General features: G+C 48.9%; 5 protein-coding genes; 2 read left to right on the top strand and 3 right to left on the bottom strand.

Moving 5' to 3' along the window:
• Positions 1-620: 620 nt before the first annotated feature.
• Positions 621-1,778, top strand: FFUJ_06043 (related to cyclin pclA; the record flags this gene model as incomplete). The annotated part of the gene is made up of 1 exon (XM_023579323.1): positions 621-1,778. One exon carries the CDS (start codon positions 621-623, stop codon positions 1,776-1,778), a length of 1,158 nt encoding a protein of 385 aa, XP_023432181.1.
• A 1,880-nt stretch (positions 1,779-3,658) lies between these two features.
• Positions 3,659-6,997, bottom strand: FFUJ_06044 (related to CCC2-P-type ATPase involved in export of Cu++ from the cytosol into intracellular, secret; the record flags this gene model as incomplete). Its single annotated transcript, XM_023579324.1, has 1 exon — positions 3,659-6,997. The coding sequence occupies one exon, from the start codon at positions 6,995-6,997 to the stop codon at positions 3,659-3,661; it is 3,339 nt and encodes a 1,112-aa protein (XP_023432182.1).
• A 4,441-nt stretch (positions 6,998-11,438) lies between these two features.
• FFUJ_06045 (related to excitatory amino acid transporter) lies at positions 11,439-12,998 on the top strand (the record flags this gene model as incomplete). XM_023579325.1 has 3 exons in its annotated part: positions 11,439-11,723; positions 11,850-12,568; positions 12,620-12,998. 3 exons carry the CDS (start codon positions 11,439-11,441, stop codon positions 12,996-12,998), a joined length of 1,383 nt encoding a protein of 460 aa, XP_023432183.1.
• A 978-nt stretch (positions 12,999-13,976) lies between these two features.
• On the bottom strand, positions 13,977-14,790 carry FFUJ_06046 (related to nucleoside-diphosphate-sugar epimerases; the record flags this gene model as incomplete). XM_023579326.1 has 2 exons in its annotated part: positions 13,977-14,475; positions 14,537-14,790. The coding sequence occupies 2 exons, from the start codon at positions 14,788-14,790 to the stop codon at positions 13,977-13,979; spliced, it is 753 nt and encodes a 250-aa protein (XP_023432184.1).
• Positions 14,791-16,158: 1,368 nt separating this feature from the next.
• Positions 16,159-17,541, bottom strand: FFUJ_06047 (related to alkaline protease (oryzin); the record flags this gene model as incomplete). XM_023579327.1 has 2 exons in its annotated part: positions 16,159-17,181; positions 17,233-17,541. The coding sequence occupies 2 exons, from the start codon at positions 17,539-17,541 to the stop codon at positions 16,159-16,161; spliced, it is 1,332 nt and encodes a 443-aa protein (XP_023432185.1).
• Between the last annotated feature and the right edge of the window lie 1,285 nt (positions 17,542-18,826).

Genomic DNA, 18,826 nt, shown 5'->3' on the forward strand with positions numbered 1-18,826 from the left:
ACGACCCAGTGAGTGACCCCCCCTGTACCTTTACCTGTCTGTACCCTGCACGCCCCAACCCAACCCAGCCCAGCCCGCTTGTGGCACTGGGCTCGCTTTCGCTGTGAACCCCTGTCGGGCTTGGAGTTTTTTCAGCGAGCCTTAGCATTAGCATTAGAGACAGAGACGCGGCGCTCAGCCTCCAAAAGACACGCCCCTGCCCCCCCTCCATGATCCATCCTCCACATTCACACCCAAAACGTCACCCTTAGCTCCATTACTTACGAAGCCAGTTTCTTAGGGTCCTCACATGAGCCTCTGATCTCTTGATATATCTATCCTCACGCACCTTCATCTGGCTTAACCCCTGGTTCCTTTTTCCAGTCACATTCAATCAAGAGATTAATCATCTGCCTTTTGCTTTTGCTTTTGCTTTTGCTTTGCTTTGCTCTGCTTTTGCAATAGGTCAAGGTTCACAGCCTATCGATTCTTTCTAGGCCTATCAACCTCCACCTCAACCTCACCCCACCTTCTTCACTTACACACGGTCCGCCCTCCCGTGTAGTATATCTCTATCAACCTCTCCCATCCACTTATACAACCTCTTTTCCTCCTCTCCCTCAAACATCCACATTCACACAATGGCTTCTACAACGTCACTACGATACCTCACCATGGAGGAACTCAACAAGACCGCCTTGGACCAATTCGTCTACCAACCTGTGGGCCGCGATATGATCGCATACCTCGCCCAAGCCGCCCACAACGTCATTGCCTGCGACTCGACTCTCATGCCTCCCGCTCCCGCCGAGCCTCGCCAGAACCTCCCAACTCCTCCCAAGAGCCCCGAGCCCCGAACCGTTCGATCCGAAGACGGAGCTCTCCCCACCCTGGAGGAGTTCATCACACAGCTCGTCGTCTCTTCCAACGTCCAGGTCCCAACTCTCATGTCAACACTGGTCTACCTCGGTCGCCTAAAGTCGAAGCTCCAGCCCATGGCTCGTGGTCTGCGATGCACCGCCCACCGCATCTTCCTTGCTGCTTTGATTCTCTCTGCCAAGTACCTCAACGATAGCTCACCCAAGAACAAGCACTGGGCCAACTACAGCCACATCACCACCGAGTGCTACAGCTTTGGCTTCAGCCGCACCGAGGTCAACCTCATGGAGAAGCAGCTTCTCTTCCTTCTTGAGTGGGATCTTCGGATTACCGAGAAGGACCTTTACCGTGACCTCGACGACTTCCTTGAACCCCTCCGCCACAAGATTGCCGAGCGACATGCCAGGAAGATCCGACACCGTGAGGAGAAGCGACGACAGAAGGAGCTCTATGCCGCCTCCACCCGATATCCCAGCCCTGCCTCTTCTCGCGGTCACTCTCGCTCTCGAGGATCAACACCCGAGCACGCACGAAACCTTTCTGGAAACTTCACTCCTCCTGGTCTCAGCTACAGCAGCTCTTCTAGCTCTTACGCCTCATCTGTCTCCTCTGGCCGCGCTTACTCACAAGCTACCACGCCTCTCGAGCCCTCCGAGCCTGAACCTTACTACTACGAGTCTCAACAAGGCAGTCTCTACGACTCGCCCGTCCAGATCGTTCCTGATGTTGACTACCCCAAGGCTCACATGCCTGCTGGCCGCATGCTTCCTTATGAGATCACTGCCGATGAGTACCAACAGTATCAGCAACTCCATGAGACCTCATCATCCAAGAAGCAGCAGCAACATCAGCATCAGCAGCAGCGCTCAAGGCGCGGCATGTGGGGTCGTCTTCTCGGTGGTAGCGTCGCTGTGCGATAAATAGCTACCCACGATCTGGCCCGCGCTCGACACCTACCTAATGCATAGTCTTGGCGTTACACAGATCGCTGTTTGGCATCACTATATCGATCTTTGCATCCGTTACTTTTCGCATCGAAAAAGAAACCTTGGCATGGCGTTGGTTATTGATTTTTTTCTTTCCTTTTGAAACTTCTCCATCTGTTTTCTTAAGAGAACCAGATACATTATGAGTTGGCCGGCAAGCCGCTCAGCATTATTCCCTTTGTTCTATTACAACCACTTTGTTTACTTTTCTACTCTACAGTATTTCCACTGAAAGACCGGCGTTTATTGTGGCTTGCATGAAAGACAGAAGCCTCCCCGGGGATAAGGGGGCGTGTGCATTATTACTATTGGGTCACTGTCATGGGACTAGGTTGGATCGTTTCGGGATTACGCAGCATCAATGTTGTTTGACGGCCTCTACAAAGTATTACGCCCCACGATTGCTATCGGGTATACATGATGGGGGAATGGGAATGGGAATAGGAGTAGGCATCATACACTGCCACATTTTGGTAGGATTTGGATCATGGAGTTATTTAATGGGGCATACATCTTTGGGGGCCCAACCAACAACTACAACATCTAAGAACAATACAGATACCAAATTACAACTTAGTATTATTAGTCCTTGCAATACAAATCGGGCGATATGCCGCGAACTGTCTCCAATCTAGTGTTGAGTCATCAATAGTAGTGCCATGCCTCTGCTGTGCTGTGCTGTGCTGTGCCATCCATGGATTCATCCTTGCGAGGTTAACTGCAAGCCATTTTCTTACAGTGAATGTGTGTAAGTCTTCCTTATGCCTGATGATGCGCCTTTACAGGGTCCTCCCCTACAGTTGGGGCCAGTTACCAAATTTGGTACCTAGGCTTACTTGGTATGTGCTTTGACCAATCACGTAATCGTTTCTACCGCAAACAGTCAAATCCTTCGATTTCGGATTTTGACGAGTCCGATGGAGGATCAGAGACGTAAGCAAACAAAAAGATTCTATTTGCGTGCACTGTCGAATGCAATTGCTACAGTATATCGACAATGAAATTACATTGCATTATAGTGCATTTTTCTTGAATGACTCAAGTGAAAATACTTGATTGCGCACTCAAGAGCCCCAGGGGGTGTCTACTGTACATACATAATGGAGACGGTTGCGTATGCGGGTGGCGGACGAATACGAGTAGAGCATGTTTTATGGAGTTTGCTTTACTTGATACGAGGTTGATGAGTGCATGAACCTCGTCATGTTTCATTCGCAATGAAACGTGTTTTGAACTCTTATCTCTACTCAACCTCAACGTGTTATATTTTTAGTTTGCTCAATTAAACCATGTTTTAAATCATTTGTACATACGTAGTATACATATTGTGTACTCTCTAAGTTGGCAATGCTCCATAATGCAACGGCACCGGCTCAATTGAGTGAGGACAGATTTAATCGATCGTGGCTGTGAAGTCATCACGGCTTGCACGAATCCCTTGGAAGAGCAACGACTCACAGCTCACACCAACGAAAATCAAAATGGTGTGAATGACATATTCTTTGTAACCTCCGCCGGGACCGAAGGAGAATCACATTGGGCCAAGTTTTCGAGACGGGGTGATTGCGAGAATCCATCCATTGGTTCACCACATGAGATTGGCAACATGGCATATGCATGGCACGAGGTGCGTGAGAGCCCAAGAGTAAGCCGTGCATATCTAAGAGAACCCTGAATTTCAGATTCTTGAGGCTGAGCTGGTACTATCTAAACGATGGCATAATACGCAGCTACACCATTAGGTACTGCCAACACTAACACTGACACTGCCAATACCACTACCGCTACCGCTACCACTACCGCTGTTCCTAATACTACTCATCCATTTCAACCTTGCGAGAGCGAAATCCCACTCCAGGAACCCGAACCCGAAGGCTCAGGCTGCTCAACACCACACTGATGCTTGATAGAGCCATCGCGAGAGCCGCCCACACCGGATCCAGCCTTACACGTTCTCCACTTGAAGTCTTAACCGCATAGAAGCACCCAGCCGCAACGGGCACAGCAAGCATGTTGTACACAAGTGCCCACGCAAAGTTGACACGAATCCGTCCAAAGACGGCGCGGCTGAGATCCAAGAGCGTGACTACGGCCGTAAGCTGTGACGTTGCAAGCACGAATGCCGCACTGCTAATGGCTACGTCGCTTCCCGTTCCTATGGCGATGCCCACATCGGCCGTCGTGAGCGCGGGGGAGTCGTTGATCCCGTCGCCGACCATGGCGATAGTAGCGCGTTTAGCCGTTGAGCCGCGTGCGTGTAGAGAGGCTTGGAGAGATGAGATCTTAGCTGCCTTGTCCGATGGGAGAACCTCAGCCAGGACATTAGACGAGGGTATGCCAACGCGCTGCGCCACCGCGCGGGCGGTGGTGACGTTGTCACCAGACAACATCCATACCTGAATACCACGAGAAATTAACGCTCGGATGACAGGAATGGTCTCACGACGGATCGGATCCGAGATGGACAACGCTGCGGTAAGTGTCCAGGCATCGGCGGATGATACTTTCGTGGCGATTATAGCAACTGACTTGGCTTCGGATTTCCAGGTATCGAGAAGTGGAGTGATGTGAGGCGATAAATTTACTGAAAATTCTCGCATGAGAAGTTCGTTGCCGATAATCATGTCCATCTCTTGGTTGTCAAAGCCCTCAAATGAGGCTTTCATACCCCTTCCAGCCAACTCCTCGAGATTATGAACATTACTAGCCGGAGCGTCATCGCAGAAGGAGACGATCGCTTTGGCTATAGGATGGCTGCTGCTCTCTTCCACAGCCTTGAGTGCTGACAGAAAAGCGCTGCGTTCCTCTTCACTTGACGAAGTGTCAGGGAAGAGTACAGAATCGGTGATTTTCGGCTGTCCTCCCTCGGTGAGAGTACCCGTCTTGTCAAAGACGACGCAATCAATCTTGCTCGCCTTCTCAAACGCCTCACCACCACCTTTGGCGAGAATACCGTGCTTAGCCGCAAGACCTCCACCTACAAAGATGGCTGTGGGTGCTGCAAGTGCGAGGCCACAAGGGCAAGCAACAACAAAAACGGCAATGGCAAACTGGAGGGCAAACACTACCGAGTCGCCATCAGAGGACTCTTCGTGTTCTGGGACCTTGCCGGAAAACCCAAGCACCATCCAGATGATCCAGGTGAGGATTGCTATAAGAGTGATGACAGGAACGAAATAGGCGGTCAGAAGGTCGGCGATCTGTTCAATTGGTGCTCGTTTTGTCTGACCTTCTCGCACAACTTGAACGATCTGGTCTAGCATCGATTGCCCGGAGGCGCCCGTGACACGCATGGTCACGGCTGCTGCCTTATTGATTGTCCCAGCAAAGATTTGGTCTCCTTCTGTCTTCTTGATGAGTCGAGATTCTCCAGTGAGGCTCGATTCGTCAAAGTTGGTTTCTCCACTGACAAGAATACCATCGGCAGCAGGGGATGCGCCATGAGGCACACGAATTATGTCTCCAGAGTCAAGTTGATCAACAGGCACGGTGCTAGTGATCTGGCCCCCAGCCTTGTCTTTTTCAAGGAGGAGAGCTGTCGTTGGACGAAGCTTGCTTAGCATTTCGACTGCATCGCCAGTCTTGGACTTACTGTACGCCTCGATAAGCCTTCCTAGGAGAAGGAACAGCGTCAGGAAAACGACAGAGTCAAAATACATTTCGGCTTTAGATTTATGATGCTCTCTCCGAGATGCCCCTGCGGCAATCATCTGTGCGACTGAGGAGAAATAGGCTATGCTTGTTCCCAGTGAAACAAGCATATTCATGCTACCAAATCTGTAAAAGCGCTGAATCAAAGGCATGCGGCTTCCCCTTCGCCACATTGTCCGAACTTCTTTGATTGCTCGTACGTGAAACACATCAGCGGCAAAGAAGTACACCGGCGTAGCAAGCGCGAAAAGACTAATATCAAGGCGGCTGAGCCCGGAAACCCAAGGTGCCATGAGGTACATCTTTTCGTGGTTGGAATCTGGCAGTAGGCTCATGTAAACTATGCCGAGAACAAAGGTAGGGACAGCAAAAATGAGGGTAAGAATCACACGATACAACAGAGCTTGCTGATGCTTGGCTCTGATAATTCGAGATCGTTCCTCGAGTGTGGGGGGATGGTAGATGGAGGCTTTGAGAGAGTCGTCAGCTGCTTCAATGGCTTGCAAGATCTGCCTGATTGTAAATATAGGAGCGTTGGGTGTATATCGGAGTCTTAGAATAGGATTCTGTATGGTGGGCTCCTGGAAGATTTGAAGTCGACCTGGAGCAAGAGCCTTGAGGGTTGTGACGATTCGCTCTGGACATCGCTGGCAAAATATGCCGTCGACACTCACTTCGACCTCGCGCTCATCAGCCTGAACTCTTTTCCCTTGTAGATTGACAACCTCGTCGATTGCAGCATTGTATCCGAGGTCCTCAACTGCATCAACAATCTCTTGTGCTCGATCGCCACCTGTATATTCGATGGTTGCGCTGTTGGAAACAAGGTTGACAGCGACCTTTGTGACCCAGGGAAACTTATCCATCTCCTGCGTGATTGTGTTGACACAAACAGCACAAGTCATGCCGCCAACAGAGAGTGTAACTCGCCATGATGGAGTGGGGGATGTTCCTGTTACCACCTTTTGGAGGGGATATGGCAGAGAAGAACGTCTGGTAGGGGTATCGGGAACGACAGAAGAAACCCGAAACAGTTCTCTTTTATCATCAGATGGTGACTTTCCGGGGATTTTCTCGGATTTACATGCTTCACAATTTTCGAGGTGAGCAGCACGAGCGGCCTCTATCGCCAGAGGTGATACTTGTGGGCGCCAAAAGAGAAAGAATGAATCCAACCAGCCATCTGAATGCTCGGGGACACGGCTACTCTCCCCTTCAACCTGGGACGTGCGATAGAGATCATTGGCAGTTGTGGCGGTTGTATTGAGACCGCAGACTTCGAAGCCAGCGTCTTGAAGTACCCTTTGCATGCTGGCAACCGAAGCCGAGGAGTTCTCTTTATGCTCGACTGTAACAACGGAGGTAACGAGATTTGGGGAAACCCAGAGTACATTGTCGCCAAAGGCATCGTGTAGGAGGGAGCGAATCAAAGTGACACAAGTCGGGCAGTGCAGGTTCCCGAGGAGATAGGAGGTCGTGACAACAGTTTCCGTGGACACCATTTTTGGAGTGTTTCACAGTTGAGCGTAGTGTGTTGTGATGTGATGAAGTATAGGATGACAAGTGTGCTTGGTGAAGAATGTTTCTGTTCTGTATTCACCTTGAGTGATTGAGCAGCACGAGCGTTTGCCAGGTGTTTCTGTTTTGGGCTAAAAGAAAAAAGAGAATGAACAATGATGTTAAGTCCTGTGAATGTAGAGTTGATGATTTTTAGCTGTATCGAGTTGCTTCCATGGCTAGTATTTAATTGCATTGCATCGTGGCCAAAACCGCACAAATGTCGCAAACGATGACTCTCGTCATGATGCTTTGTCACTAGTGCAATTTAATATTGGCGATGACTTTCTTGTTGTACCTCACGTTTTGGTCATATAAAAGCCATGTTGACTGCTGTGAGACCAAAAGAGTGATGCCAGAGAAGAAAAGCTCGTGTCTGGGTTTCTGCTTCTTTTCTTTATTCAGAACCTGCCCAATATTGACCGACCGACTGCACCTTCTCCTCGGTCAGCGGAAGGTGAATATGGTATGTACCTACCGGCAGAGCAGCGGGAGCTAATCCTAAAACAGTCAAGCGCACAATGCGCCGTTTGTGCCGTTTGTACCGTCAGCCTGTGTCTTAGTTATTGTGCGTCGTTGCCCCTCAAAACCTTGAAAACATTGGGGACAATTCCAGCTCTAGATACCTAGTAGAGATGATTAGCCCTACCTAGGTAATTGTCTAGGCAACTCTTAACGTCAATAACATATTACGTACATACCTATCATTAGGTATATTCGCAGCTGTGTATCGCCGAGATAGAGTCTATGCCAAGAATACACTCATCACCCGAAGATTCTTTCATCTTCTTCCCTCAAAGGACGTGATCTAGAGATATATTCCAAATCTTGACAAACGAGACCATGCCTCCCCTAATCATGTCACCTGAACATGATTGACAATGGGCAAAGAAGCCCTCAATAGGGACTCGTTATGGCCCGTCGAGAAAAAGAACAAAAACAGCAGAAGCCAAACTACCTGAATTTAGCCAAGACATTTTCGCAAATCTTTTAGTCAAACAATCGTGACAAAGGATGGTCTGACTAGATCTGCCAGGCTCAGGTTGAAAAGAGCGCAGTTATGGACGGGCATCAGTCATATGGAGTAGACAGTTGGCTTCTTCTCCAATGTACCTGGCCAAAGCTCGCGTGATCTGGGTATGGATTCACCAGGGGGAATTCGACAGAAATTGAGTTCCGGTGACGAGTCGGGAGCAACATACCTAGGTAGCCAGGGCATCAAAAGTCCTATTCGTTGGGCAAATCATCACGTCACGGGGAAGCAGTATCAGGACAGCCGCACTGCTCATGTCCTCCCTACCTCCCTCCTTCGAGCCGCCGTGGTTGATTCTCGGGGGGCATGGTCTGCCGCTAGTTATGCACTAACAAACGTGGGCTTGTCGTAAACCTGACTGAACCTTATAAACGACAACCAACATTCGTCTTACACAACAAGACGCTCTTCATAAGCTTTCTCCTCCACATACATATCCGAGCTTGTCTCAACTCCAGGAAATTGCGGAGAAGTTACTGATTGTTGGTATTCCATTACGTACAGTCCCAGCTTGCCATCTTAGAAGGAACAAGAAACCTCCCTGCGTTGCGGGGGATCCAATCAGCAGCATATTATCTTCTTGGCCTTCGTCTGGGGGAGGGGCAAAAGACAAAGGCCAGAGACGGCTATGAGCGGATTGGCGTTGCAATTTGAACGCCTGCGATTATGACCCCAATACCAAGCTTTCCAACTCCCCAACTAACCATCCTCCTCCAAGCCTTTCCATCTATCTCCCAAGACTTTTCCAAGACTTTCCCACATGCCCTTCGTGGAATGATCAGTTCCCAATCTCACTACTCGCCAAGCACACTGACGCCCGCAGATGAGATACTGACCTTCAAGGTTGTTCTCTTTGCTATCGCATCAGATGCCCTCGCGCTGCCTCTCTCCATCGGCTGTCAGTACCCTGGTGTAGACATATTCTGCGGAGAGAAACAGGATGCACTGATGCGCCATTAGATAGCTTTAGGTTGGATGCGTTTGACAATGATCAAGCCATCCTTTTCACCTATTTTATTCAGTGGGCTCAAGTGGATATTTAAACGTAATAAGTCGATGCTCTGCGGGGTGAAGGCATATTCGCTTTAATTGCCTGGGATAATACGCTATGTCTCCAAAGCGAAGAGGCCCGTGTCGAACGTTGATCGTAGCATCGGCCGGACATTCAGCTATAGAGGGATAGGCTCCAACACCCATGGACATTCGCAAATATCCCTCGTTGCGATGAATATAGCGCTGAGCTGGAGCAAGACGAAACGAGGTATCGGAATCTTGAGGTTGGCGCGCACCGCTCGAGGGGGGGGACTGCTCATTGTCGTATTGTCCGAAATACAGGTGACCCCCAAAATGTCGACACAAGGCGTCGTCGACTCTTCTGAGTAAGTTTCCAGAACCTTTTCTTTTTTGGGGTAGCAGGCGTTTGCACGGAAGCTAGTGAGGTACTCTAAACCGGCTACTTAGTGCGTAGGATACAGGCAGATTGCCTGTTTCTGCCTCTGCGATGATTGATTCGTTCGGAACCTGAGTCCGGTTATGCTTAATCGCTTCATGCGGCAATTGTAAGGATCCATGTCATGCCCGGTTATCTCCTGACGCTGCCTTCCAAAAAGTCCCTACATACTCTGTACAATCGCGGTATTACCTGACGGCGTACGACTTGGAACCAGATTAAGGAGTTGGAAGTCTTGCTTTTGCATGAGATCGTTCCGAGGCAATGGGTGGCATGGATCCTCGATGGAACGTAGCAATCGTCCGCGTGATGATCCAAGACACGGTCAGCCAAGAGAACGGGGCAAAAGATATATCCACATGAAAGCCATCTAGGCAACATACTATTGCAATCTGATGCTGAGAGAAATTCGATAGCTGATGAGGATGTCTGGCCAAAAATTAGATGTCAGGGGAATCAGAGACTTCCTGAACAATCGCCCTGTAGCCCACAGATTAGGAGCGCGGTTGGAGCAAAAGCTACGGAGAACAACCCCCAAATTTGGTTGCGAGGAAAACGGTGCCAGGGTCCAGCTCAGAGTTCCACCCCAAGGGGAAACATGAACAGGCACACCGAAATCCTTGCTTCAACTCCTAAGGTGGAGACGTGAATACCCATTCTCGGGCTTGTTGGAGACCGCTGATTCAGAATTGGTGAGCTGGTGCTTCGGGAGCGAGAGTACCGTAGCCCTGTATTGACGAAGCCGTTGCTCATATCATTGAACCTACCGGCCCTAAGTACTTTCTCATTCGTCCTATGCCTCCCCGGCTCCTATCGTGGTGTGCTCTTGTCCGAGGGCATGATGGCGAGACAACTAACTCATTTACCGCTTCAGGTACGAGAATTGAGTTAAGCCACCAGGTAATGCCGTTAGTCATCCTGCATTTATAGTATCGCTAGTCGAGTAGCTAAGCACTCCACATCGCTCATTCTCTTCTGGTGGGTTGTTGATTGACGTGATGCTGCTTTCACCAAGTAAGCTGTCATCGCTGGATGATTGCTATCTCCAGCATCAACCAGCGAGCCAGATCCCTGACACCTTATCTCTCGTTGAGATACGCGGGGACTTGAGCAAGTCTCGGCACTGCGTTATCACTCTTGGTATTTCGTAAAACATGCAGCAACTTAGAATGTACGGCGTGCTTGGCTAGATAACACCAGCACTCATGCCCCGTCTGTGCAATCCCCATCTCTGCGGCATGGAGCTCATCCTAGTAATGCATGGTACTCTGTCGTGTGTGGCGGCTTGGCTTGGGGAGAATGTACAACATGTTATGGGCTGGAATAGTGCCTCGACTTCTTGGCTCTCTTGGCTCTTCTTTCGAGCGACTCGTCCGCTTGCACTTTCTCTTGGCATCGTCGCCTCCTCGGGCAAATCCTAACTCTCAATCAACCAGTACTCCTTGGTCTTCTCCACAATGTCTGCCAACAACTGACTCTGAGTCGGCTTACCCGAGCTACCAGGTCATCAAGACCAAGGAGTTGATGCTTGTTGTCTTGGCGATGGAGAAAGAATTTCGTAATTCTCACCTTCTCTTCTTAGCCAGGCCAAGCTCGAGTGTTTCTTTCGATGTGTCGCATCTTTGCTGGTTTCGGCACGCGATTCTCTGGGCACTTCATCCATGCCCTGGTGTCACTCTCTTGACAGAATCTCTTGATGCTCCGCAACATCTGCTCCCATGTAGTCAGTTTGGCTTGGCGATAGAGAGTGCCCATGAGGTATAAAAGCTGAGGCGTGCTCTTGACGTTTGACCAGGAATTGTAGTGACAGTGCTCTTCTCCATTCCGTCTTTTGCCAAAGCCTCTCTACGGTCCTGCCTTGTCTCTAGTCTTTGAAACTCAAGCCAAGCTTGCTGTTCTTGCAATGGCCACCAAAGATGAGTTCAAGGATGTGTCCGAGGCACACCCGGTACAGGTGCCTACCAACTCCAGCAGCGACATTCCTCACGACCATGCCGAGGAGGAGATTGTAAAGAAGCCGTGGTGGCATAGTTTCAAAGAACCCGGCTCAGCTCTTCAAATCATCGTAGCCGCCCTGCTCGCTATCGCCATCGGCGTGGTCGTCGCTACTCAGGTCGACGATATTCCGGAGGCTGCTCCCATCCTTGTTGGTATTATTGGCAACATGTGGCTAAGAGCCCTCAAGGCAGTTGGTAAGTTCCCCGTTGACTTGAAGCCAGCAACAGCTTCTTCGGCCAGAGTCGGTCGCTGACCAGTTGCAGTCCTTCCCTTGATTGTCTGCTCTATGTTGCTTGCTGTGACCAGACTCCGAGAGATGAGTAACGGGGGTTCTCTTCTCGCGAGATGGACTGTCGGGTACTACATCATCACCACTCTCATATCCATCACACTGTCTTGTATCATGATGGGCCTCGTCTGGACCAAGCAGTACTCAGTGGTCGGCACTACCCCGCTTGATCAAGAAGAAGAGGAAAAGCTCAAAGAAAATGATCGCAGCATCCCCGTGGTCGTACAGGATATGTTCTTCTCTTTGATCCCCTCGAATGTGGTCAAGGCATTGGCCGAAGACGAATTACTGGCAGTCATTATCACTGCCATCATCGTCGGATACCTCATTGAATCCCCTCGCTCGCCCATCGTTCGCGTTACCGAGGAGATTGAACGTATGATCACCAAGATCATCAAATTCCTCATCGCGGTGGCCCCTATCGGCGTCTTCTTCCTGATTTTGCCCAACCTGATGAAGCTTGACATTGGCGAGATCGGCAAGAATCTGGGTCTTCTCATCGGTGCCACCCTGTCCACCATGCTCATCCACATCCTGATCATCGTGCCTATCATATTCTTCGCCTTCACCAGGATGAATGCCTACTCGTACTGGCTCAAGATCTCGCCTGCCTGGGTCACTGCATGGGGAACTGCTTCATCTGCTGCCACTTTGTCGGTCACTCTTCGATGCGCCAAGGACCGGGGTATTCCGTCCACCATCTACAAATTTACCTGTCCTCTGGGCTGCCTGATTAACATGGACGGGTAAGTTGCTGCCTTATAAATCTTTACGACGCAAGACTGACCTAATAACAGCACCGCCATCTATCTCCCTGCTGCCGTTGTCTTCATGGCTGCGACGCAAGGCATTACCCTGGGCCCTGCCGACTATGTCATTGTTGCACTGCTGTCAACGCTGGCCTCTATCGGTGTATCTCCGATTCCCTCGGCCTCGCTTGTTCTTTCAATCATGATTGCTCGCTCGGTCAATGTCGACCTCACCAACATGTACGCTGTCATCGTGGCTATTGATTGGTTCCTCGACCGCTTCCGTACCGCTGTCAACGTTTCCGGTGATTTGTTCGCGTCTATGATCATCTACAAGATGACCAAGATCGAGGATCCGCCTGAGGTTGTGGAGCAGAACGCCCGAGAGGCTGATGAGAGCGAGAAGGATGCTTCCAACAAGGTTTAGGAACAAGCCATGGATGAAGTCTTTTATAGCCGGCGTTGTAGCGATGAAAATTTGAAGCTCGTTAGTTGAATAACGTAGTTGAGATGAAGAATTGACCAAGGTCTTTGAATTCAGTGACTCTTTCGTCGGACGGCGATGTGTGAGTAATAAATGTCATGACTCAGGCCAAGAACTTGTTGACAGGGAATTGGACGTGCTGATGAGCAAAAAGCTTAGCCTCTGTGATGCTTGGCATAAGGTAGAAACTGCATGCCTACCTACCTAGGTACTGAGGTAAGTACCTAACATACACAAAATGACGTGCTTCAGAACTTCGGGCCTCAGTATAAAATCTTATAAAGAAATGTCAATGATTCTGAGGCATACGTGTACGCCCTCTGGTAGCGATGCACCACAGGAGAAGACCAAGGACATGTAACAAAAATGCAAGGAACAGAGGCAAAAAGAACAAAATTACAAAAATCAAGCCATAGCTAAATACCCTCAATAAATAGGGACACGAGAGATACACAATCGAGGCGGAGGCTTGAAGAGCCTAGTCTTATCTAGGTAGGTAATAAAGCTGACCTCCCCGTTTCCCGCTTCTGTTGCTTCTAGACCTCTAGACTCCCAACGAATGCGAGCCATCCAAAGTGGATTCTTGGTGTTGCTGAGAAACAAACCACTGAGCTGGGGTTTGAAATGCTAGTATGAACTTCTCGTCTCAAAATAGGTATACCCTTTGTGTTTTTATTCGGGACGATAGGTGTTCAGATCAACAGCCGAAATCAAGATATAACAACCTGTATTGCCTGGAACGTGCCTTGGCATATCTTCACAGAGTAAGGTATGATCAAGAACAACTGCACTATACAACACTAGGTACTCAGCGATGACCGATGTATAGCTTCATCTACAGGTTCATTTCTATCATAGCCGTTACATGTTCATTCTTGAAAATTCCACCGCCGAACAGCGCTCCATCATTGCAAAGATCTGTCATTGCTCATACAACCTCTGGAACGCTAGATTTTCCAGTATCCTCGAACCGTTGATACTGGAGATGTCGTTTCCTCCAGCCTCCAACTGCTTGTCATACTTGCCCATCGCCATATTCATGAGAAAAGGGCCAAGTTTCTCCGTTGGGCTATGCAACGACTGAAGTACCGTTCTCATGAGGGGACCCATGAGCAAATACATAGCGTTGTAGAGCATACCGGGGTTGGGAATATATGGTTTGATAGCCTCATGATTTGTGGCATCTACCCCAGCAGGGCGTACAGATTCGACGTGGAATTTCGCCGGCGCATGTAGCTCAGAAAGTGCCCTCTCAGTCTCGCCTTTTACACGACCGAAGATGGGTGTAAATGAAGTCGGCTCAAGGGTAGCTCCATGGCCAGAAACGTATAGGAATCGGAAAGGTTCCTTGGTAGGTGATATCTTGGAAAAGGCTTTCGCAGCAGCAACCGGAAAATCTTTGGTGATGGTGACATATTCGCTTTGCCGCACCTTGTCAGCTCATACAAACTTGGACCATAAGCAATTGAATGCAAACCTACTCTTTTGTCACCTTGAGTTGGCTGATGCCCAATGCCCAAACTACGCCGCTCGCGCCTTGAAGTTGATCAAGGACTTCTGAATTGTATCTCGTAAAGTCGTTGTGAGTGATGACATTGACTCTGGGATCACCTGCTGCCATCGGCACTGGTCTGCGGCTCAGTATTGAAATCTTGGTGATGTCTTTTGACTTGAGCATAGCGTCAAGCACGCCAGAGCCAACGAGGCCAGTGGCTCCAGTAAGGATGAGATGCATGATATTCGGGAGTGGTTGATTATTTCAGGCTGTAAGTGGAAAGTTGAAGAAACCCAGGGATCAACACTTTGAAACGGAATCGAGGTAAAAATGTGAGCAGTCACCTGAAATACTATACTGCGGTTGATTCTTTGGCAGGTCCCAACAGATCTATGAAATAGGGTTCCTTTAAATGGCGACTGAAGAGTTTTATAATGCTTGATATAACTCCACGGCGGGCCACGGATTTAGGATCTAGTGCTAAATCCGTGTTTCGCCAACCTCATCAATAATTCTAGGTACTTTTGCAAACATCAAGAACCACTTTAAGATTCACAGATTGCAGAGGAATGTAGGTAGATGTACCAGTCTTAGCACATGTTGGTGCTAGTAGAGCTGGAGCTTTTACTGCGGCCTTCCCCCTCCCCCCCCCCCCCCCAAAAAAAAAAACGAACATCATTTGAAAATCTCCATCTTTCGAGGTACATACTCACTACCTAGGTACCTATTCAAGATCCAAGCAGGGGTTCGATTAACCGTGCAGGTCTGGCGTTGCTCTAACGCGAACTAGTATAGTGCCCGTTCTGTCCACTTTTCCGTGTAAGCTGCTGGATACTCCAGCGATTTTGACACTGCAGTTTCCCTCTTCAAGATTATCTATCTTATATCTCTGATCTCCGGCGCGGGCGAAATTCATGTCGTGGCAGTCTCTCATCAATTGAGAATCTTAAAAAGAATCTGTCCACTATTCAGTCTTTGAAGCCAACCTTGTTCGTGCTTCTCTCAGACCCAGTGATGCGGGAGAGATCAACATATACACACCGTTAATATACTTCCAGGAGATGATTAAATCTCAAGAACTGGATACATATAAGTGAAATGAAATGATTCTCTCAATCAACACGGGCTCCATCGCCATTTGTGTCCATTCATGCTCAAATGGGATATTGGGCTGACCATAAACAGAGGACAAGGCCTGACACCACTGCTATTTTGAGCTCGCTTTGATTAAGAGTATATGAGATATTTCTGAGCGCATAATTAAAACTTGTATTGTGAGAGATTGAGAAGGTGCAACTAACTCAACCCGGAAATAAGATCTAAGACTGGATCGCCTTGGATTCTGGCCATAGAAAGGTTAAGGGCCTCTCAAGTCTTCAATGACATGTCTCGTGAAGTGAAGTATCGCAGGGGAAATGTTCATCAAGACCCCCAGGTCAAAATAGTTGGCATTGATATGTATTGGTAAAGATCGAATCAAAGTCTATGTAAAAACAAAACAGTCGCTATCCCGTGTATGCTTATTCTCAATCCCAAACGCCTTGCTTGATCATCTGTCCTTTCCGCAGTTTCTTCTTTTCGTCGAACTCAGGTCAAGTAAATCGAGAATCATCTGCTTTGAGCAAAGTTGTTGTTGTTGGCGATCAGGTTTGGTGAGCCTCGGCGGCTACCAACGACCTTGTTGCTGGTGGCGTACTTCTTGATGTACTTGGTTGTGGTATCAACACCGGTAATGCCGTACACGGACTGTGCATACAGCACAAGACCAGAAACATGAGGAGTGGCCATTGAGGTGCCGCTCTCAATGTAGGTGCCGTTGTCGCTGAGCCACGAGGCGGAAACTACATCGACACCTGGAGCCATCATATCTACAGAGCTGCCGTAGTTGGACCAGCTGGGGATTCTCCAGTTCTTGTCAATGGCTCCAACAGTAATGGCCTGAGGGGCTGAAGCTGGAGATTTCGTATTGGCATTTGTTCCCTGGTTTCCGGCGGCGACCACAAATATGACTCCGGACTTGGCGGCATTCTTGATAATGTCGTTGAGCGCCCCAGATACACCGTCGATGCCAAGAGAGAGGTTGATCACAGAGAACTCTTGCCTTTCCTTCTTGATGATATCGTTGACGGCCCACTCAATACCGTTGAGAATGACGGAGAGATCTGCAGAGTCGCCCTGAAAGACTTTGACGGAAATGATCTTAGCCTTCTTAGCGACTCCGAAGGTCTTTCCCGCAATGGTTCCAGCAACATGAGTACCATGACCCAGTCGGTCAACATAATCTTTTCGGAAGGCTGTCCAGCCATTCTTGGCCCGGCCTTGGAACTCCTTATGGGTGATACGGACACCGCTATCAACAAGGTAGGCAAACGAGTCAGAACCGCTTTGTTTGTGGTAGAGATAGTTCTGGAAGCCCTTGTTACGGTGTGAAATGGTTCCGAGGCCCCATGTGCTTGACTTTTGGTTAATTTCGCTCCTCTTTTCAAGCTGATCATTTTTATCCTCATCTTCAGTGTCCTCGCTTTCTTGACTTGTCGTTTCTGCTGGTGGTGCTGGTTCCACGGGTTGTTCTTGACGCTTGGAAGCGTTCCATGTTAACTTGACTCTACGGTCAGGCTCAACGCGGACGACCTTTTTCAGTTGTTAAACATCAAGAACTTTGTTAGGGTTCAGTTATCTTACCTCAGGGCTCTGCTTGATCTGCTTAACCGTCTCATCATCGAATGTACCAGAGTATCCGTGAAAACCAGCCTCGGTCTCAAATGTCTTCTCAACACCATTGTCGCCATCACGCTTCTCGAGACTTCGTTTGTGGACGCCTTCAACCCATTTCATATGAGCCTTAACTGCAGGAGCCTTGATCTCAGACTTGAGGGTAATGATGTAGCTGCCAGGGATTGTGCTATCGACGCCAGAAGGAGTTGTAGGTGCTGTTAGACAACAGCCAAGGAGGGTGGTAGCAATAACTGCGAAACTCTTAAGTTGAACCATGGTTCAAATGATGGTGTGAAGATTAATGGAAGGAGGGACAAGAGGTGGGAAGAGAGCGTATCTTGATAATGAATGAGAGTGTTGGTTATGAAAGAAGATCAAGTTCACTCCGGAAGTTCTTGTTTCAGGCTTAAGTACGAATCAAGGATTGCACTAGAAGCCTCTTCTCGCGTGAACCATGATTCTATGCCATCATACCAGGTATCTGGGGCGAAACGGACGAGACCCTGAAGAGGCATCATTGCCATGACAAGCTCCACGATTAAGCAAGCGCCTCATCGTAGCCAAATACCGGATATGCCGCCACCCAGACCCGATTTGACGCAGGAACAATGAATTCTGAAGCCAGAGAATGGAGGCGCCGCGTGGCCATAGCTCTAGCCAGACATTAACGGGCAGATGGTTGCCCGTATAGGCAAGGAAGCGATGGAAAACCACGCGATGGCTTCGCAGTGACCACCTAGTTCGATAGACGGATCTGGAGATGTCATGACGATCTATCTCATGAGTCGTGCCTTGACCTATGTGAAGGAATTTGGTAGTGGCCAACGATGTCTGAGGACATGGCCCGGAAATGGTCTAACTTCCCGGTAGTCTGGTCCAGACATATAAGCCGCATTCCTCTACCCAGACCACGACGCATACAGGGCCCTGAGCATTGGATCAAAATTCTCCGGTTACTCCACAATTCGAACCTGGATTGTCCTGTCTGACACGGTTCGACGCTGCCGACAATCATCGTAGGTTCAAATATGAGTGTTTTGGCACCTAAACTGGTATTCCAGCTATCGGCAAACTCCATCTGCCAAACGACGTATTTGAGTAAGTATTGAAGCTAGCGTGTGTAGCTCTCTATCAACATGATAGTACGCCTCTTGCGTAATGCAAATAACTATTGTTTGCCGAGATTGAGTTCATGGCAGACATTTACATACCTTCATCGTGTGAGGCATCAATGACCATGCCTTTAGCACCAGTCTTTAGTATTTTTTGTACCGCCGACTCGGGTCCTACTCTTACAGAGGCTCAAGATCTATGTCTTGAACAATCCGAGACATTCCTTTTTCTCTTACCTGAGAGACGTCATGAACGGTTGTCATTTGAAGATCATTCATCACCAGGTAATTCAGAAGCCCTAAATATGTCAGAGTGCATCACACGCTCACCATAGGTACACGATAGTATACGTAATTCCTGCCAAGATACCAAGAATACACGATTTGTAAGTGACAAAATATGAAACTGGCTATCATAATGAACAACAGCAGCTGCAGAATGTGTGCCA

The sequence above is a fragment of the Fusarium fujikuroi genome, chromosome FFUJ_chr06, assembly GCF_900079805.1.
Source record: "Fusarium fujikuroi IMI 58289 draft genome, chromosome FFUJ_chr06".
Lineage (NCBI taxonomy): Eukaryota > Fungi > Ascomycota > Sordariomycetes > Hypocreales > Nectriaceae > Fusarium > Fusarium fujikuroi.